The sequence below is a fragment of the Aegilops tauschii genome, chromosome 3, assembly GCF_002575655.3.
Source record: "Aegilops tauschii subsp. strangulata cultivar AL8/78 chromosome 3, Aet v6.0, whole genome shotgun sequence".
In the NCBI taxonomy this organism is placed as follows: Eukaryota; Viridiplantae; Streptophyta; class Magnoliopsida; order Poales; family Poaceae; genus Aegilops; species Aegilops tauschii.
Window position 1 is genome coordinate 177,262,970 of NC_053037.3, and position 21,858 is coordinate 177,284,827.

Below are 21,858 nucleotides of genomic sequence, written 5' to 3' on the forward strand. Positions count from 1 at the left end.
GGGACATGCATACGTACCGGCGAGGCAGACACGTATTCACGCCGTTGATCGATCGGGTAATTGGCCACAAGGGCATACGTATTTGCCGGTATTGGGTAATCAGGACATATGTATGTACCGGCAAGGCGGACGCGTATTCATGTATGTGTACATACACTGGGACACATGTGTATTAGAATTACGTACTACCTGGCCAGTATGTGCTAGGGTAATCACCTGATCAACCGGTGCGCGCGTACAATCCATGGGCACTTGGAACTCCATGTACGTGCCCCTTCTCAAACTTGTAGTATGTGCCATGCAGTGCACCACTCGTCGGCTTCGGCACGGCCAACAGGCCAGTCGGCTTCGCCCTGGCCGACTGGGCCTAATCGGCTTACAGAAAGCCGATTGAATCCAATCGGCTACAGCGAAGCCGGCGCTGTATTATTTGTGAAAAAAATCAAATCCGTGTATTATTTCTCGAGTTAATGAAAAAATTTGTATTATTTATAAAAAATTAGCTGATATGCTAAAAAAATTAAATAATACAATTTTTTTCATTAATTCGAGAAATAATACACAGATTTGAATTTTTTCAAAAATAATACAGCATCGGCTTCCCTGTAGCCGATTGGATTCAATCGGCTTTCCGTAAGCCGATTAGGCCTATTCGGCCAGGCGATGCCCGATAGGCATGCAGTCGGCCAGGGCGAAGCCGACTTGCCTGTTGGCTGCGCCGAAGACGACGGGTGGTGCATCGACACTGCATGGCACATTGGGCGCCGAAGCCGGTCAGATCTTTTTGAAAAAGATATTCACGCAAAACTGTTTTTAAGATAAATGCGTTGATGCTTATCTTTCCATCCGTTGCACACGCATGAGCATCCAAGCAGTGCACAGCACGCCATTGATCGATCGGGTAACTGGCCACAAGTACGTACGTATTTGCCGGTATTTGGGTATTCAGGACATACGTACATACCGGCGAGGCGGACACGTATTCACGCCGTTGATCGATCGGGTAATTGGCCACAAGTGCGTATGTATTTGATGGTATTTTGGTATTCAGGACATGCATACGTACCGGCGAGGCAGACACGTATTCACGCCGTTGATCGATCGGGTAATTGGCCACAAGGGCATACGTATTTGCCGGTATTTGGGTAATCAGGACATATGTATGTACCGGCAAGGCGGACGCGTATTCATGTATGTGTACATACACTGGGACACATGTGTATTAGAATTACGTACTACCTGGCCAGTATGTGCTAGGGTAATCACCTAATCAACCGGTGCGCGCGTACAATCCATGGGCACTTGGAACTCCATGTACGTGCCCCTTCTCAAACTTGTAGTATGTGTCATGCAGTGCACCACTCGTCGGCTTCGGCACGGCCAACAGGCCAGTCGGCTTCGCCCTGGCCGACTGGGGCCGAATGGGCCTAATCGGCTTACAGAAAGCCGATTGAATCCAATCGGCTACAGCGAAGCCGGCGCTGTATTATTTTTGAAAAAAAATCAAATCTGTGTATTATTCCTGGAGTTAATGAAAAAATTTGTATTATTTATATAAAATTAGCTGATATGCTAAAAAAATTAAATAATACAATTTTTTTCATTAATTCGAGAAATAATACACGGATTTGAATTTTTTCAAAAATAATACAACATCGGCTTTCCTGTAGCCGATTGGATTCAATCGGCTTTCCGTAAGCCGATTAGGCCTATTCGGCCAGGCGATGCCCGATAGGCATGCAGTCGGCCAGGGCGAAGCCGACTTGCCTGTTGGCTGCGCCGAAGACGACGGGTGGTGCATCGACACTGCATGGCACATTGGGCGCCGAAGCCGGTCAGATCTTTTTGAAAAAGATATTCACGCAAAACTGTTTTTAAGATAAATGCGTTGATGCTTATCTTTCCATCCGTTGCACACGCATGAGCATCCAAGCAGTGCACAGCACGCCATTGATCGATCGGGTAACTGGCCACAAGTGCGTACGTATTTGCCGGTATTTGGGTATTCGGGACATACGTACATACCGGCGAGGCGGACACGTATTCACGCCGTTGATCGATCGGGTAATTGGCCACAAGTGCGTATGTATTTGACGGTATTTTGGTATTCGGGACATGCATACGTACCGGCGAGGCAGACACGTATTCACGCCGTTGATCGATCGGGTAATTGGCCACAAGGGCATACGTATTTGCCGGTATTTGGGTAATCAGGACATATGTATGTACCGGCAAGGCGGACGCGTATTCATGTATGTGTACATACACTGGGACACATGTGTATTAGAATTACGTACTACCTGGCCAGTATGTGCTAGGGTAATCACCTGATCAACCGGTGCGCGCGTACAATCCATGGGCACTTGGAACTCCATGTACGTGCCCCTTCTCAAACTTGTAGTATGTGCCATGCAGTGCACCACTCGTCGGCTTCGGCACGGCCAACAGGCCAGTCGGCTTCGCCCTGGCCGACTGGGGCCGAATGGGCCTAATCGGCTTACAGAAAGCCGATTGAATCCAATCGGCTACAGCGAAGCCGGCGCTGTATTATTTGTAAAAAAAATCAAATCCGTGTATTATTCCTCGAGTTAATGAAAAAATTTGTATTATTTAAAAAAATTAGCCGTTGATATGTGGTTGTCCAAAACCCGCTAATAATTATTGACCGGAAGGTGGTCTGGACATGTCCACATATTACCAAACCTATAGGATCACATGTTTAACGACTAGCGACATGTAGGAGTACTATGATATGATGGAGAATGAGAAGGGTTCCAAAAGAGTTTCAGATGATCCCAGAAGCTTACGGAAGGTTCCGCAAATTTATGGAATGTTTTCGAGTTCCCATTGGGCCACCCTCAGGTTGCTTGGGAGCAAGAGGCCCAAAGGGGCCCAAGTCAACCGGTCCCCTAGCTTGGGGGGCAAACCAACCTGAGGGCTCCCTAAAATAAACAGAGAGGGGTCCACGAGGACTCCACCTCCTGGTCGGCCGACCCCCTCCCCCCTCCTTGCAAATTTACGTGGGGAGGGGCACACCAAAGGATACCCAAGCCTCCGGCCGACCCTCTTGCTATTGATGCCCCCTCTCTCCCCGATCTAGGTTAGATCTAGATCGGTTTGCTGCTAGGCTGCTTCTTGCTCTAGTTCTTCGTGCAAGAAATGCCTATGGGTACAAAACTCCAACATTCCAAACGCAGCCTAAGAGGTGAAGAATACCACCAGTAGGTGCGAAAGTCCCCTTCTACTCCCAAGCTCATTTGAGCTCGGGATGAACAGTAGATTCAAAAAATTCAAAAAATCTGAATTTTTTTGTGCAAACTTAGACAAGTGTTCTCAGTGCTTGGAAATTTTCATCCCCAAAATCACATTCGTGGAAGTCTTGGCAAAAAAAGTTAAGTACTCTAAAATGCTTTTAAAAATAGCATTTTGGGAGCATCGATTCTGTTTTTTTACCACGACTTCCAGAAATGCCATCTTATGATAATTTTTTGTAAGCATGAAAAACAATTGTCAAAGTTTGCACCAAAAAATTCAGATTTTTTTTGAATTTTTTTACTATTTTTTCGATTTTACTGTTTATTGGAGAGCACTTGAGCTCGGGAGTACGTGTATTTTCTAAAGAGACGATGATCCTTGATTATTGGTGCCGAAGAATGGCACAGGAAGCTGAGGCACTTCTTGGAGGAGGTTGCATGCTGGCAGCCGGGCTCGGCAGTGCCGTAGTGGAGCGGATAGGAGTCTAGGAGAGGGCAGTTCGGTTGAGCAAGAGACATCGTTGGACCTTGTTCAGATCCGGATTACAGGACTCGTCAAGCGCGCCCGCAAGAGCTCCGGACAAAATTTGAAATAAAACACCACACATTAGCTAAAATAAAATCTTCATATCACCTCTTTCAAATAGCTAGCACACTCATTTGTTTGTTGTTAGTAGAAACAGGCTATCCAATTTCACTTGTCGCAAAAATAAACAATATGAAAACAGCTCTAACTCTCCAAATAGAAACCCTTCCCTGGTACTCCCTCCGTTCCGAATTACTTGTCACAAGTATGAATGTATCTAGATGTATTTTAGTTCTAGATACATCCATTTCTGCGACGAGTAATTTGGAACGGAGGGAGTAAGACTTAAGCACCTATCACTCTTCTACTCTATCAACAGAGCATCCGGGAACGCTTCCTCGACTTCACTCAGCCTGCTGTCAACCGTGTCAGCCTCGAGGGCGTCGATCTCGTACCGCACTTCCTCCATGTGCTCGTTTATGCTAGTCACTGCCTCTTGAATGCCCTGTATTGCCTCCTTCAGAGCAGCGTCATACTCTGCGTCCGCCTCTGCGTCCTCCGTGCCGGAAGCCTCGGTTATCTCCTTGAGGTTCGCACACACATGCTGGGACGTGCTGCTTGACCTGCAGTGCTCATGGTTTACCAGGCGTTCCGAAGGATGGCCAGCCTTCTTCAACACCTGAATCCTAGCTGTCTGATCCAACCAACCAGAGATATAATGAACAAGCTGACAAGTGACTGGGGGAAATTTCGACTAAAAAAGTGCAGCAAAAACAGTATACAAGATGATGATAACAGCACAGGTTGCATTTGTCGCAAAACATAGTACAAATTTAAATCCAGGTAATGCCGATAGAGAAGAATGTGTTAAAGCACTAACATCAGTAAAGCAGGCCAAGTACTACCGCGGTACGAGATCAGAGTGGTTATCATGCTATTAGAGCAGATACTATCATGCGCAAACAAACTTATCCCTGTGAGACAACTGAATGGATACATAGATGAATGTCGCTGTTCAAACAATGATTGCAAATGAAAATTGACAAGTCTTTTCGGTTTGAGGTGCTAATTCAATTTTCCCTAATGAAAACGGTAAAAGAAGGGCCTGCATATGGTGTTCGTCGACTTGGAGAAGGCCTAAGATAATATACTGCGGAATGTCATATGATGGGCCTTGGAGAAACACAAAGACCCAACAAAGTACATTATCCTTATCAAAGACATGTATGATAATGTTGTGATAAGTGTTCGAACAAGTGATGGCGACACCAATGCCTTTCCAATTAAAATAGGACTGCACCAAGGGTCAGCTCCCTTATCTTTTTGCTTTGGGATATACAAGGAGATATCCCATGGTGTATGCTCTTTGCGGACGATGTGGTGCCAGATAGTCGGACAGGGGTTAATAGAAAGTTTTGTGGAGACAGACTTTAGAATTGAAAGGTTTAAGGCTTAGTAGAACTAAAACTGAGTACATGAGGTACAGTTTCAGTACTGCTTGGCACGAGGAGGTAAACCTTGATGAGCAGGTGGTACCTCAGAAGGACACCTTTAGATATTTGGGATCAAATTTGTAGAAGGATGGTGATATCGATGAAGATGTGAGCCATCGAATCAAAGATGGATGGCTGAAGTGGCGCTAAGCTTCTGGCGTCCTCTGTGACAAGAGAGTGCCACTAAAGGTAAAAGGTGGGTTCTATAGGACGGGGATTCGACTTGCAATATTGTATGGCGCTGAATGGTGGCCAACTAAAAGACCATTTTCAACAATTAGGTGTAGCAAAGATGCACATGTTGAGATGGATATGTGGTCACACAAGAAAGGATCAGGTCCGGAATAATGATATACTCCCTCCGTCCCGAATTAGTTGACTAAAATTTGTCTAGATGCGGATGTATCTAGACACGTTTTAGTGTTAGATACATCCGTATCTAGACAAATCTAAGACGACTAATTTGGGACGGAGGTAATACAAGATAGAGTTGGGGCAACACCAATTGAAGAGAAGCTTGTCCAACATCGTCTAAGATGGTTCAGGCATATACAACGCAGGCCTCCAGAAGCGTCAGAGCATAGCGGACGGTCAAAACATGTTGATAATGTCAAGAGATGTAGGGGTAGACCAAACTTGACATGGGAGGAGTCCGTAAAGAGAGATCTGGAGAACTGGAATATCACCAAAGAACTAGCCATGGACAGGGGTGCGTGGAAGATAGCTATCCACATGCCAGAACCAGGACTTGGTTTCGAGATCTTATGGGTTTCAACTCTAGCACACCCAACTTGTTTTGGACTCTAAGGTTTTGTTGTTGTTAAAAAGGTAAACTTGACATTTAGTAAAACGATTAGAATGACAGCACAGAAGAGCCAACTTTAATTTCTCATCTGTCCAGTTGCATCTCCATAATAAACTTCCTCGGGTCAGAACAAAGTAATGTCACCATAATCAAATAAAACACAAATTTGGTATATTGGTGTTTTTATACAGCTTTTCAAAAACATCGAATTATATTGAAGTCCATACAGCAATACAGGAGATATTGAAAGCATACCAGCTGCAACTTATCTCTCTCACATGCTTGCACATCCTTCAATAAGTTGGCAAGATCTCCACGACAAAAACTTGGCTTTGACAGGAGGGACACCATTTCAAGAATCTGTAGTAAGCAGTATTAGATATCTCACCTTTTATGATAAAAATGTATGAGTAAAGCATTTAACCTGTGTTGAGCAATCATTAAATTCGGCTGTAACATTCCCACATAGTTGTTGATAGGCGCATTCACCTCCATTAGCCATATATTCAGAAAACCCACTGCAAAACTTTCATAGTTTGAGTGATCAAATTCATGAACTTAAATAGGAAGGTAGTTTTCATGCAATAATCTTCATATATAATATTTATAACGCAGTATCCGAAGCTAAGCAAAGCATGCACAGCCAGCACAGGTGTATTTCACAGCCAGAGCAACAACCATAGTTCTTAACCATACACGGTTATACACCAGCATCTTGCAACAATTAGAATTTAGTGATAGGCGTCGGTGCGCCGGCCCAAATTTGGGCCGGTCGCACCCTGCCCGTCTGATCTGGCCACTCTTAGCCGTCAGATCCCCTTCTCTCGTCCCCAACCTCCCACCAACGCACGCAGTCCTTCTCGATCGGCCCAACGCGCAGTAGTGCTCCCCCGTCGAGCAGTCCTTCTCGAGCTGTGGCGGTCGCGCTCGTCAGCGGCGGCGGCCCCGACAGCACCTGCGCGCATGCCGCTTGCCGCTCCTCTTCACGCGGCGCGTGACAGTGATTGAATCACCATACCGGATTGCAGCATGCCCTGCCCCGCCCCCCACGTCTCTCTGTCGTTGCACCTAGTTGCCGCCGCCGTAACACCACTGTGCTGTCTGCCGCAGTTCTCGGCGTCGCTGCTCGCACTGTCGGCGTGTGCGGGTTGAGACTTTTTTCCCGAAGCCGGTTGAAGCTTTTTTCACCGCCGGTTGAAGCTTTTCCTACACAGGTTGAAGCTTTTTTTCCAACTGTCGATACCGGTTGTAGCAAAACTCGACGCCGGTGGTAGCACGGCAAAATTCAGATTGTAGCAAAACTGGACGCCGGTTGCAGCTCCTTGGTCGTAGGTTGCAGCTATCTGCCGTCGCCGGCCACAAGTTCGCCGTCGTTGGTTGCAGCACGTCAGTCCGACAGTTGTAGCTTTTTTTGTTGCCGGTCGTAGCTTTTCGCACCATGGGTTGTAACTTTTCTCATCTCCCGGTTGCAGCTGTTTGTCGTCATCGGCCACCAAACTACACTGCCGAAGATTGTAGCAAATAGCGACGCGGGTTGTAGCAAAAAAATGATATAGTTGTAGCAAAAACCAGGTGTGTTTCCAACTCGCTTATCGGTTGCAGCAAAGAACAACTGTGGTTTCAGCTCTGGATTTGGCCGGTTGAAGCAAAACAAAATGCTGGTTCCAGCATCGTTGTCCGCTCGTAGGCGTCACAACCTTCACCATGGTCATCCATGGAGACTCGTCGGCACGGCGCGGTCCCAGCACCTCCGTTGCGGCGCCCCCAGCATGGTCCCAGCACCTCCGTCGCGGGAGCGTCTGTGCACCACGGTGCGGAGATCAGAAAAAAAAACACGGTGGAGCCGTCTTGCAGGAACGCTTCTGGAGGTAGGAGACGATGCGCTATAGCAAACAAATGGGCCACGTTTTTTTCGGGAGGAGATAAGATAGGAGAGGTGGTGGGCCTCAGAAAATCACGCGTGGGTCATTGAACGTGGGCGAAAAGATGGAGCGTTCGATCACATCTAATCGGAAGGCGCGCGCGTCCGGCGCGGCCGAGCGCAAACGTTTTCCTTCTAATTGCCCAGCATACGCCAACAACGGTTTATAGAATAGTTGTCAGCAGTGTGCATTGGCAGACAGAACTCCACTATTGATGTTAAGATACTGCTATCAGGGCATATGGAGATTATTTTTGGAATCCAATAACTCCCGAACGTTCGGATTTTGAGCATTTCGTCCCGAACGTTTTTACATGGCAACTTTAGTTCATAGGGGATGGCAACTTCGTCCTTTTTCTTTTTTTGTCAGAAAATTGCCATGTTTCCCTAATCTCACGCAAACTAAACTTGCCATCTAAACCCGTTCGGGTTGCCATGCGGGTTGCCATGCTTAACTCCCGAACGTTCGGGAGTTATCATTACCGTTATTTTTTTCGCTATCTTGCTTAAGTCCAAATAGAGAGATATTTTATTTTGTAGCATTACTGTATGATCACAAAAATGAGGCCTAATCTAGATTTCCAACAGAAGAGCGCCTACTGCAAACAGAGTGATGGGCATGGTTATTGCAAAACCAGTATTCTTTTTTAGCTAAAAAACATTCTCGGATTTTCATCACATTTTCCAACTCTGCCTCCCACTCCCACTCCCACTCCCACTTGTGGGATGAGCCGTAGACGATGGGAACAGTGCAAAACGCATAAATACAACTGTACAACACTGGTGGCAGAGTCAACTGTTCAACAGAGCATCCGATATGATCTTTGAAAAGAAAATAAAGAATTGTATCAAACTCTTCCAACACCTAACCTATTCGCTTATTTTCTTTCTTGATTGATGGGGAAAATTCTCGCGTAAATCTAACATATAACTTGCCCACAATACCCTTGCATTCGTGTGTGTGTTTCCCCTCGACGCCAGGTTTGATCCGTCCCCAACCACACCGGCGCCGAGGAAGACGCTCTCTATGCCATGGACCGCTACCCCGGCCGGGCCCTCGCGCGGCGTGCCACGCGCGGCCCGCGTTCCTGCTTCGGGGTGCTCGAGTGAAGGCCTAGGGTTAAGGGGGGCGAGGGAGGGTGGGGGCAGGGCAGCAGCGGTACCTTCGGAGCTTGGAGTAAGCCTCGGCGCGGCGCTGCTGCACGGCGAGGAACCCACGGAGCAGATCGGCCACCCTGGCAGCGCTCTGCCCGGCGCTGCTGGCCGCCGCGTCCATGACGTCCCCGGCGGTCGATTTCACTTCCGCCATCTGGTCGCCGTTTTTTTTTGCCTCCGGTCTTTTGCGCTTCTTCCAGATTTTTTTTATGGAACTTCAAGTGAAGTTTTCTTCTCTCCGCTCTTCATTTTATTTCCCCTACTACCTATCACATCACGCTGGTTTTATTTTTTTTTCCTTTTTTATGTTTTATACGAAAATGAATGTGTTCTACTCCAACGTTCTTATATTATGAGACGGAGGGAGTAAATATTACAAATAAAAAGACACCAGCCAAGACTCAAAAGTAGGCAGGCTGACAAAAAAATTGTTTATCTCCTGAGATTTCCATTTGCCACTTATTATGAAATAAGATGCAACAGCAGGATTAAAATATCTTATAAACAGAGTATTCGCTCCAGCCGGACATATGAGGCTTGATTCGCATTTTAAATTTTACGTTGATCGTCAACAAGATCAAAATTATATGAGTTACCATACAAAATTATATCACTAGAACTCCTTTAAAATATGACTTCAACATACATTTGTGGCATACATCTCATATAGCATGATTTTGTTAATGCTCAAAATAAACCTCAAAATAAAAGCAGATACATGTGTTATGTGTTCCAAAGCTTTCTTTTCCTCATCCTCCTCCAGCCACTAGATACGGCGGCCTATCTAACCTAGCTCGCCGTCGAAACCAAGGGCCCCCTACCCTCTGTCGCTCCGACGATGGGAGAGGGCAGAGACCCTACGGCTTCGGTCCAATGGAGGCAGAGTTAGGAGTAAAGGAAGGGGTATGTCTCCGATTAGTGGTGGCAAAACGATGGCGTCGTCGTCGACATGGAATAAAGTCCCCGCCTCGTCCTCATTTTGGTAGTGCTTCTTCGTCTCATTGAGAGGAGTGTGGAAGATTATGTGTCCCTATATCTGGTTATTTCTCTCATGTAGGTTTGTCTTGGTCGCGCTATCCGCGGCTATACGTCTTGTATTCAGGCTCAAGTTTCAATCGATGATGGTTGGCCAGTCTCAGGCTCGTCGGGAACTGTTGGAAATATGCCCTAGAGGCAATAATAAAATGGTTATTATTATATTTCTTTGTTCATGATAATTGTCTATTGTTCATGCTATAACTGTGTTATCCGGAAATCGTAATACATGTGTGAACACATAGACCATAACATGTCCCTAGTGAGCCTCTAGTTGACTAGTTCGTTGATCAATAGATGGTTACGGTTTCCTGACCATGGACATTGGATGTCATTGATAACGGGATCACATCATTAGGAGAATGATGTGATGGACAAGACCCAATCCTAAGCATAGCACTAGATCGTCTAGTTCGTCTGCTAAAGCTTTTCTAATGTCAAGTATCTTTCCTTAGACCATGAGATTGTGCAACTCCCGGATACCGTAAGGGTACTTTGGGTGTGCCAAACGTCACAACGTAACTGGGTGGCTATAAAGGTACACTACGGGTATCCCCGAAAGTATCTGTTGGGTTGGCACGAATCGAGACTGGGATTTGTCACTCCATATGACGGAGAGGTATCTCTGGGCCCACTCGGTAGGACATCATCATAATGAGCTCAATGTGATCAAGGAGTTGTTCACAGGATGATGTGTTACGGGAATGAGTAAAGAGACTTGCCGTAACGAGATTGAACAAGATATCGGTATACCGACGATCGAATCTCGGGCAAGTATCGTACCGATAGACAAAGGGAATTGTATACGGGATTGATTGAATCCTCGACATCGTGGTTCATCCGATGAGATTACCGTGGAGCATGTGGGAGCCAACATGGGTATCCATATCCCGCTGTTGGTTATTGACCGGAGAGTTGTCTCGGTCATGTCTACGTGTCTCCCGAACCCGTAGGGTCTACACACTTCAGGTTCGGTGACGCTAGAGTTGTAGAGATATTAGTATGCGGTTAACCGAAAGTTGTTCGGAGTCCCGGATGAGATACCGAACGTCACGAGGAGTTCCGGAATGGTTCCGAGGTAAAGATTTATATATAGGAAGTCCAGTTTCGGCCACCGGGAGAGTTTCGGGGGTCACCGGGACCATCGGAAGGGTCCAGGGGTCCACCGGGTGGGGCCACCTATCCCAGAGGGCCCCCTGGGCTGAAGTGGCATGGGAACCAGCCCCTGGTGGGCTGGTGCGCCCCACCCAAGGGCCCAAGGCGCCTAGGGTTGGAAACCCTAGGGGGTCGTTGCCCCCCAAGGGGGCATGCGCCCCCTGGTTGGAAACCCTAAGGGGGCCGTTGCCCCGAGGGGCCGCCCCCCCCTCTAGATGGGATCTCCAAGGGGGGCATGCGCCCCCCTAGCCCCTATATATAGTGGAGGGGAGGGAGGGCAGCCGCACCCAAAAGCCCTGGCGCCTCCCTCTCCCTCCCGTGACACCTCTTCCTCCTCCAGTAGCGCTTGGCGAAGCCCTGCTGGAATCCCGCTGCTTCCACCACCACGCCATCGTGCTGCTGGATCTCCATCAACTTCTCCTTCCCCCTTGCTGGATCAAGAAGGAGGAGACGTCTCCGCTCCGTACGTGTGTTGAACGCGGAGGTGCCGTCCGTTCGGCGCTAGGATCATCGTTGATTTGGATCACGACGAGTACGACTCCATCAACCCCGTTCTCTTGAACGCTTCCGCTCGCGATCTTCAACGGTATGAAGATGCACTCTCCTCTCTCTCGTTGCTAGTTACTCCATAGATTGATCTTGGTGATGCGTAGAATTTTTTTAATTTCTGCTACGATCCCCAACTGTGGCATCATGAGCTAGGTCTATGCGTAGTTTCTATGCACGAGTAGAACACAAGTTGTTGTGGGCGTCGATTTTGTCAATTTACTTGCCGTTACTAGTCTTATCTTGATTCGGCGGCATCGTGGGATGAAGCGGCCCGGACCGACCTTACACGTACGCTTACGTGAGACAGGTTCCACCGACTGACATGCACTAGTTGCATAAGGTGGCTAGCGGGTGTCTGTCTCTCCCACTTTAGTCGGATCGGATTCGATGAAAAGGGTCCTTATGAAGGGTAAATAGAAATTGGCATATCACGTTGTGGTTTTGGCGTAGGTAAGAAACGTTCTTGCTAGAAACCTATAGCAGCCACTAAAAAAAATTGCAACAACAATTAGAGGACGTCTAACTTGTTTTTACAGCAAGTGTCATGTGATGTGATATGGCCCGAAGGATGTGATGAATGATATATGTGATGTATGAGATTGATCATATTCTTGTAATAGGAATCACGACTTGCATGTCGATGAGTATGACAACCGGCAGGAGCCATTGGAGTTGTCTTAATTTATTTATGACCTGCGTGTCAACTGGAACGTCATGTAATTACTTTACTTTATTGCTAACCGTTAGCTACAGTAGTAGAAGTAATAGTTGGTGAGACAACTTCATGAAGACACGATGATGGAGATCATGGTGTCATGTCGGTGACGATGATGATCATGGCGCCCCGAAGATGGAGATCAAAAGGAGCAAAATGATATTGGCCATATCATGTCACTATTTGATTGCATGTGATGTTTATCATGTTTTACATCTTATTTGCTTAGAACGACGGTAGCCTAAATAAGATGATCTCTCACTAAAATTTCAAGAATTGTGTTCCCCCTAACTGTGCACCGTTGCTAAAGTCCGTTGTTCCGAAGCACCAAGTGATGATCGGGTGTGATAGGTCCTAACGTTCGCATACAACGGGTGTAAGCCAGATTTACACACGCAATACACTTAGGTTGACTTGACGAGCCTAGCATGTACAGACATGGCCTCGGAACACAGAAGACCGAAAGGTCGAACATGAGTTGTATAGAAGATACGATCAACATGAAGATGTTCACCGATGATGACTAGTCCGTCTCATGTGATGATCGGACACGACTTAGTTGACTCGGATCATGTATCACTTAGATGACTAGAGGGATGTCTGTCTGAGTGGGAGTTCATTAATAATTTGATTAGATGAACTTAATTATCATGAACTTAGTCTAAAATCTTTACAATATGTCTTGTAGATCAAATGGCCCACACTAATGTCAACCTCAACTTCAACGCATTCCTAGATAAAACCAAGCTGAAAGACGATGGTAGAAACTATACGGACTGGGTCCGGAACTTGAGGATCATCCTCATAGCTGCCAAGAAAGCATATGCCTTGAAGCGCCGCTAGGTGAAGCACCCGTCCCAGCAAACCAAGACGTTATGAACGCTTGGCAAACACGTGTTGATGATTACTCCCTGGTTCAGTGCGGCATGCTTTACAACTTAGAACCGGGGCTCCAAAAGCGTTTCGAGCAGCACGGAGCATATGAGATGTTCCAAGAGCTGAAAATGGTTTTCCAAGCTCATGCCCGGGTCGGGAGATATGAAGTCTCCGACAAGTTCTACAGTTGTAAGATGGAGGAGAATAGTTCCGTCAGCGAACACATACTCAAAATGTCTGGGTTGCACAACCGCTTGTCTCAGCTGGGAGTTAATCTCCCGGATGACGCGGTCGTTGACAGAATCCTTCAGTCGCTCCCACCTAGCTAAAAGAGCTTTGTGATGAACTTCAATATGCAGGGGATGGAAAAGACCATTCCTGAGGTATATTCAATGCTGAAATCAGCGGAGGTGGAGATCAAAAAGGAACACCAAGTGTTGATGGTGAATAAAACCACTAAGTTCAAGAAAGGCAAGGGTAAGAAGAACTTCAAGAAAGACGGCAAGGGAGTTGCCGCGCCCGGTAAGCAAGCTGCCGGGAAGAAGACAAAGAATGGACCCAAGCCTGAGACTGAGTGCTTTTATTGCAAGGGAAACGGTCACTGGAAGCGGAACTGCCCCAAGTACTTAGCGGATAAGAAGGCCGAAAATACCAAAGGTATATATGATATACATGTTATTGATGTGTACCTAACCAGCGCTCGTTGTAGCTCCTGGGTATTTGATACCGGTGCGGTTGCTCATATTTGTAACTCAAAGCAGGAGCTGCGGAATAAGCGGAGACTGGCGAAGGACGAGGTGACGATGCGCGTCGGGAATGGTTCCAAGGTCGATGTGATCGCTGTCGGCACGCTACCTCTACATTTACCTACGGGATTAGTTTTAAACCTTAATAATTGTTATTTAGTGCCAGCTTTGAGCATGAACATTGTATCTGGATCTCGTTTGATGCGAGATGGCTACTCATTTAAATCCGAGAATAATGGTTGTTCTATTTATATGAGAGATATGTTTTATGGTCATGCCCCGCTGGTCAATGGTTTATTCTTAATGAATCTTGAACGTGATGTTACACATATTCATAGTGTGAATGCCAAGAAATGTAAGGTTGATAATGATAGTCCCACATACTTGTGGCACTGCCGCCTTGGTCACATTGGTGTCAAACGCATGAAGAAACTCCATGCAGATGGATTTTTGGAGTCTCTTGATTATGAATCATTTGACACGTGTGAACCATGCCTCATGGGCAAAATGACCAAGACTCCGTTCTCCGGAACAATGGAGCGAGCAACCAACTTATTGGAAATCATACATACTGATGTGTGCGGTCCAATGAGCGTTGAGGCTCGCGGTGGCTATCGTTATGTTCTCACCCTCACTGATGACTTGAGTAGATATGGGTATGTCTACTTAATGAAACACAAGTCTGAGACCTTTGAAAAGTTCAAGGAATTTCAGAGTGAGGTTGAGAATCAACGTGACAGGAAAATAAAGTTCTTACGATCAGATCGTGGAGGGGAATATTTGAGTCACGAATTTGGCACACACTTAAGGAAATGTGGAATTGTTTCACAACTCACGCCGCCTGGAACACCTCAGCGTAATGGTGTGTCCGAACGTCGTAATCGCACTCTATTGGATATGGTGCGATCTATGATGTCTCTTACCGATCTACCGCTATCATTTTGGGGTTATGCTTTAGAGACTGCCGCATTCACTTTAAACAGGGCTCCGTCGAAATCCGTTGAGACGACACCGTAAGAATTATGGTTTGGAAAGAAACCTAAGCTGTCGTTTCTTAAAGTTTGGGGATGCGATGCTTATGTCAAGAAACTTCAACCTGAAAAGCTCGAACCCAAGTCGGAAAAATGCGTCTTCATAGGATACCCTAAGGAAACCATTGGGTATACCTTCTACCTCAGATCCGAAGGCAAGATCTTCGTTGCCAAGAACAGGTCCTTTCTGGAGAAAGAGTTTCTCTCGAAAGAAGTAAGTGGGAGGAAAGTGGAACTTGATGAGATGACCCCTCTCGAACCAGAAAGTAGCGCAGCACAAGAAAATGTTTCTGTGGTGCCTACACCGACTAGAGAGGAAGTTAATGATGACGATCATGATCAAGTTACCACTGAACTTCGTAGGTCCACAAGGACACGTTCCGCACCAGAGTGGTACGGCAACCCTGTCCTGGAAATCATGTTGTTGGACAACGGTGAACCTTCGAACTATGAAGAAGCAATGGCGGGCCCAGATTCCAACAAATGGCTTGAAGCCATGCAATTTGAGATAGGATCCATGTATGAAAACAAAGTATGGACTTTGACAGACTTGCCCGATGATCGGCGAGCGATAGAAAATAAATGGATCTTTAAGAAGAAGACGGGCGCGGATGGAAATGTTACCATCTATAAAGCTCGACTCGTCGCTAAGGGTTATCGACAAGTTCAAGGAGTTGACTACGATGAGACCTTCTCACCCGTAGCGAAGCTGAAGTCCGTCCGAATCATGTTAGCAATTGCCGCATTCTACGATTATGAAATATGGCAAATGGACGTCAAAACGGCATTCATTAACGGCTTCCTTAAGGAAGAATTGTATATGATGCAACCGGAAGGTTTTGTCGATCCTAAGAATGCTGACAAGGTATGCAAGCTCCAACGCTCAATCTATGGGCTGGTGCAGGCATCTCGGAGTTGGAACATTCGCTTTGATGAGATGATCAAAGCGTTTGGGTTTACACAGACTTATGGAGAAGCCCGTGTTTACAAGAAAGTGAGTGGGAGCTCTGTAGCATTTCTCATATTATATGTGGATGGCATACTATTGATGGGAAATGATATAGAATTCTTGGAAAGCATAAAGGCCTATTTGAATAAGTGTTTTTGAATGAAGGACCTTGGAGAAGCTGCTTACATATTAGGCATCAAGATCTATAGAGATAGATCGAGACGCCTCATAGGTCTTTCACAAAGCACATACCTTGACAAGATATTGAAGAAGTTCAATATGGATCAGTCCAAGAAGCGGTTCTTGCCTGTATTGCAAGGTGTGAAATTGAGCACGGCTCAATGCCCGACCACGGCAGAAGATAGAGAAAAGATGAGTGTCGTCCCCTATGCCTCGGCCATAGGGTCTATTATGTATGCCCTGCCGTGTACCAGACCTGATGTAAACCTTGCCGTAAATTTGGTAGGAAGGTACCAAAGTAATCCCGGCATGGAACACTGGACAGCGGTCAAGAACATCCTGAAGTACCTGAAAAGGACTAAGGATATGTTTCTCATTTATGGAGGTGACGAAGAGCTCGTCATAAAGGGTTATGTCGATGCTAGCTTCGACACAGATCTGGATGACTCTAAGTCACAAACCGGATACGTGTATATTTTGAATGGTGGGGCAGTCAGCTGGTGCAGTTGCAAGCAAAGCGTCGTGGCGGGATCTACATGTGAAGCGGAGTACATGGCAGCCTTGGAGGCAGCACATGAAGCAATCTGGATGAAGGAGTTCATTGCCGACCTAGGAGTTATTCCCAATGCATCGGGGCCGATGACTCTCTTCTGTGACAACACTGGAGCTATTGCCCTTGCCAAGGAGCCCAGGTTTCACAAGAAGACCAGGCACATCAAGCGTCGCTTCAACTCCATTCGTGAAAATGTTCAAAATGGAGACATAGATATTTGTAAAGTGCATACAAATTTGAATGTCGCAGATCCGTTGACTAAACCTCTTCCACGGGCGAAACATGATCAACACCAGAACTCTATGGGTGTATGATTCATCACAATGTAACTAGATTATTGACTCTAGTGCAAGTGGAAGACTGTTGGAAATATGCCCTAGAGGCAATAATAAAATGGTTATTATTATATTTCCTTGTTCATGATAATTGTCTATTGTTCATGCTATAATTGTGTTATCCGGAAATCGTAATACATGTGTGAACACATAGACCATAACATGTCCCTAGTGAGCCTCTAGTTGACTAACTCGTTGATCAATAGATGGTTACGGTTTCCTAACCATGGACATTGGATGTCATTGATAACGGGATCACATCATTAGGAGAATGATGTGATGGACAAGACCCAATCCTAAGCATAGCACTAGATCGTCTAGTTCGTCTGCTAAAGCTTTTCTAATGTCAAGTATCCTTTCCTTAGACCATGAGATTGTGCAACTCCCGGATACCGTAAGGGTACTTTGGGTGTGCCAAACGTCACAACGTAACTGGGTGGCTATAAAGGTACACTACGGGTATCCCCGAAAGTATCTGTTGGGTTGGCACGAATCGAGACTAGGATTTGTCACTCCGTATGACGGAGAGGTATCTCTGGGCCCACTCGGTAGGACATCATCATAATGAGCTCAATGTGATCAAGGAGTTGTTCACAGGATGATGTGTTACGGGAACGAGTAAAGAGACTTGCCGTAACGAGATTGAACAAGGTATCGGTATACCGACGATCGAATCTCGGGCAAGTATCGTACCGATAGACAAAGGGAATTGTATACGGGATTGATTGAATCCTCGACATCGTGGTTCATCCGATGAGATTATCGTGGAGCATGTGGGAGCCAACATGGGTATCCAGATCCCGCTGTTGGTTATTGACCGGAGAGTTGTCTCGGTCATGTCTACGTGTCTCCCGAACCTGTAGGGTCTACACACTTAAGGTTCGGTGACGCTAGAATTGTAGAGATATTAGAATGCGGTTAACTGAAAGTTGTTCGGAGTCCCGGATGAGATCCCGGACGTCACGAGGAGTTCCGGCCACCGGGAGAGTTTCGAGGGTCACCGGTATTGTACCGGGACCACCGGAAGGGTCCCGGGGGTCCACCGGGTGGGGCCACCTATCCCGGAGGGCCCCATGGGCTGAAGTGGCGTGGGAACCAGCCCCTAGTGGGCTGGTGCGCCCCACCCTAGGGCCCAAGGCACCTAGGGTTGGAAACCCTAGGGGCCGTTGCCCCCCGAGGGGGCATGTGCCCTCCTAGTTGGAAACCCTAAGGGGACCGTTGCCCCGAGGGGCCACCGCCCCCCCTCTAGATGGGATCTCCAAGGGGGGCATGCGCCCCCCTAGCCCCTATATATAGTGGAGGGGAGGGAGGGCAGCCGCACCCAAAAGCCCTGGCGCCTCCCTCTCCCTCCCGTGACACCTCTTCCTCATCCAGTAGCGCTTGGCGAAGCCCTGCTGGAATCCCGCTGCTTCCATCACCACGCCGTCGTGCTGCTGGATCTCCATCGACTTCTCCTTCCCCCTTGCTGGATCAAGAAGGAGGAGACGTCTCCGCTCCGTACGTGTGTTGAACGCGGAGGTGCCGTCCGTTCGGCGCTAGGATCATCGGTGATTTGGATCACGACGAGTACGACTCCATCAACCCCGTTCTCTTGAACGCTTCCGCTCGCGATCTTCAACGGTATGAAGATGCACTCTCCTCTCTCTCGTTGCTAGTTACTCCATAGATTGATCTTGGTGATGCGTAGAATTTTTTTAATTTCTGCTACGATCCCCAACAGAAACGTGTGAGAGTTGTGTTCCCCTACCCCATATGGCCGGATTTAGGACGTTGTACAGGCCATCTCCGACGTTTTCTTCTCCAGGACGGAATTTGCTAAGTGCGTCGCTTTCGACGATGAGGTCTACATCAAAGAGTTCCCAACCGTTGGTTCTATAAGCTCATGGATTTCAACAAATTTGCTTCATCAAAATGGAGGCCCAAAAGTGGCAACGCGCTTTGCTCACAACACACCGCTGATGGATGCATGAGAAATAAGATTTCGACACCCCATAAAACTTATGTTTTTTTGTAAGGGTGTTTTTTAAAGTGTAGGTGCTACTTAATATATGGATCCTAAGAATGCGCTAGCGTTCCCTTAACGAGGTCACCCAAGCACGAACGCTTGAGAATTGCCATGACAAAATAGATATATTTGTCATGTTATAAAGGAGAAAAAATACCATACCAGCAGAAAGATTGTCAGGAATTTGTCATACCGTGGCATAGTAATTGTCATGCGTTTTCGGGACTTGCCATGATGCTTGATGAAGAATTGCCGACTTAAAAAGGGAAATGTTAACTTCGTTCAGCTTTGTCATGCTGGTAGAAGAAAAATTGCCATGCTACATCTGAGGGAACCAGTGAAAATTGTCATACTGTAGAAACAGAATTTGGCATCCAGATGTGTTCGTTCAAATTGTCACCCCAAGCAAATCGTTTAGTGTCGTCAGCTGTAGTTCGCTCAGATGGGTGCATATGAGCGAACAATGATTGCCACGTATCTTGGTTTGAGATTCATGCACAGGCGTACAATGTGTTCGCTCAAAAGAAACTTGGCCTTTCCGCAGATAAAAAAGTTGAGCCTCAAAATACCAATTAGGGAAGTACATGAAATGGCTAACAAAGATCGATCCACTAAGAAAGTGGGGGGAGTGGGTACAGGGAGTACACATTTGCAGGAATTGTTTCTTTAGGAGAGAGAGGGAAGAGGAGAGATACACATGTTGCATTGGACTTGATAAAGAAAGTGAAAGCTCAAGGTTTGAGCAAATATTTAAAATCATCCAAAATGTGAAGGAAGGATTCCTATAGGAATTCCATTCCTATGAAATTTCCAAAAGGGGCCTAAAAGCAAGATAAGAATCTTTATCACAAACGACTGCTCTAATTGTCCAACCGATGCCAACATTGTAGCTCCAGACAAGCTTTCAAAATTCTGAGTATTATTTCATTATACTTATTTTTTGTTGGATGCTTAATACTACCTCTTTATCAAAATACTCCCTCTATAGTGATCTAAACGCTCTTATATTTGTTTATAGAGGGAGTATAAGGCATTTTGCAGTTCTTGAACAATAAGAACATCTTATACGATAATTCAACGCAGAGCCCGGGCTCAGATGCACCTGTTCAGCAAAAAATTCAAAAAAAATACTAGAAAAATTCAAAAAATTCCAAAAAAATTCGGGTGGTAGATAATTAGGTGCGTGAGGTGCGCTGCAAAAATCAACTCGTTTGGACATTTGAGCAAGTCTGTTCACAAACTGTTTTGACCCGATTTGTCTTTTTTGCACAGACTTGCTCAAATGTTCAAACGAGTTGATTTTTGCAGCGCACCTCACGCACCTAATTATCTACCACCCGAATTTTTTTTGGAATTTTTTGAATTTTTCTATTATTTTTTTTTGATTTTTTCCGTGAGCGCGGGTGCAGATGAGCCCAAGAGCCAAATCGCCGCACTCCATCTTATATATCTAGATAGTACGGAGTAATAATTTACTACTCCCTCCGTTTCTAAATATAAGTCTTTGTAGAGATTTCACTATGGATCACATCCGGATGCATATATATGTATTTTAGAGTTTAGATTCACTCATTTTGCTCCAAAGACAAAGACTTATATATAGGAACAGAGAGAGTAATTCGCAGCCATATCAGTTTATACATTCTTTATATTACTCGTTAGCACCATCTCTACAGACTACGTTGATTTACATCGAGGAAATTTTATCGTATTCCGTCCGGGATAGGACAAGAGTGAGCGACTACGTTGATTTGATTTTTCTTTTTTCTTGGCCTGCATACAGATGTAGCATCTGAATTTACAAACGAACTCACATCGCAATCACGAGTGGCATACACGTGAGGGGCTTCATACAATCATACTCCCCGTGGAACAGTCGATCCCAGGATCGAACCTGTTGTGGGCTGGTTGGCCAGCGCCAGAACCAACAAGGCGTTTCCGATTACAATGATAAGTTGTGTGCAAACCCTGATAGGAGAGAGAACAAATGCTGACCCAAAGATAATGACACGTCACGGCTTACAGAAACTTGTTAGATAAAGACTTTGGGCCGGCTTACAGAAACTTGTTAGATAAAGACTTTGGGCCGGCTTACAGAAACTTGTTAGATAAAGACTTTGGGCCAAATAACTAATAACACGCGGCTTAGTGAATCATGATCTAATACATCAGGGATACTTTATATCAGAAAATTGCTATGTGCTCTTATAGGTAAGAATACTCGAACAAAACATCAAACGAAATTTATGACTTGTATCTTATAAAAGCATATCTGTCACTCATGTGGAACAATAGTTCATTGTGATTAAACTGAAGATTTCATGCAGGCGTCATCTTCGTAATAGTTTGTGAGGAGCACTAGGATAAGCTCCAGATAATAGAACATGTACCCCCCCTGTTACTTTTAATTATCAGGCACCTATTCATTGATCCACCACAATGTTTAAACTAGGAAAGGAACATGTTATATGTAGGAGTCTAATTCTAATTAAACAGATGATAATATATCATACATATATAAGAGTGTGTGACGGCTATTTCTGCTATCCAATTACCGCTCCTAGTTCTATTCTAG

At 45.9% G+C, this 21,858-nt stretch overlaps 1 protein-coding gene across 1 annotated transcript; it reads right to left on the reverse strand.

Annotated features, from left to right (window-relative positions):
* Positions 1-3,861: 3,861 nt before the first annotated feature.
* On the reverse strand, positions 3,862-9,399 carry LOC109756057 (uncharacterized). Its single transcript, XM_020314923.4, has 4 exons — positions 9,163-9,399; positions 6,503-6,596; positions 6,334-6,438; positions 3,862-4,474 (listed from the first exon to the last, which is right to left on the reverse strand). Exons 1-4 carry the CDS (start codon positions 9,306-9,308, stop codon positions 4,145-4,147), a joined length of 675 nt encoding a protein of 224 aa, XP_020170512.1. The 5' UTR covers positions 9,309-9,399; the 3' UTR covers positions 3,862-4,144.
* Between the last annotated feature and the right edge of the window lie 12,459 nt (positions 9,400-21,858).

Bases quoted from the DNA above. Each gene is read 5' to 3' on its own strand.
- LOC109756057 (XM_020314923.4), bottom strand. From the start codon at position 9,308: ATGGCGGAAGTGAAATCGACCGCCGGGGACGTCATGGACGCGGCGGCC. The intron at 6,439-6,502 runs GTTAAATGCTTT...TGCTTACTACAG, and splicing joins TTAATGATTGCTCAACACAG to ATTCTTGAAATGGTGTCCCT. The intron at 4,475-6,333 runs GTATGCTTTCAA...TGGTTGGATCAG, and splicing joins AGAGAGATAAGTTGCAGCTG to ACAGCTAGGATTCAGGTGTT.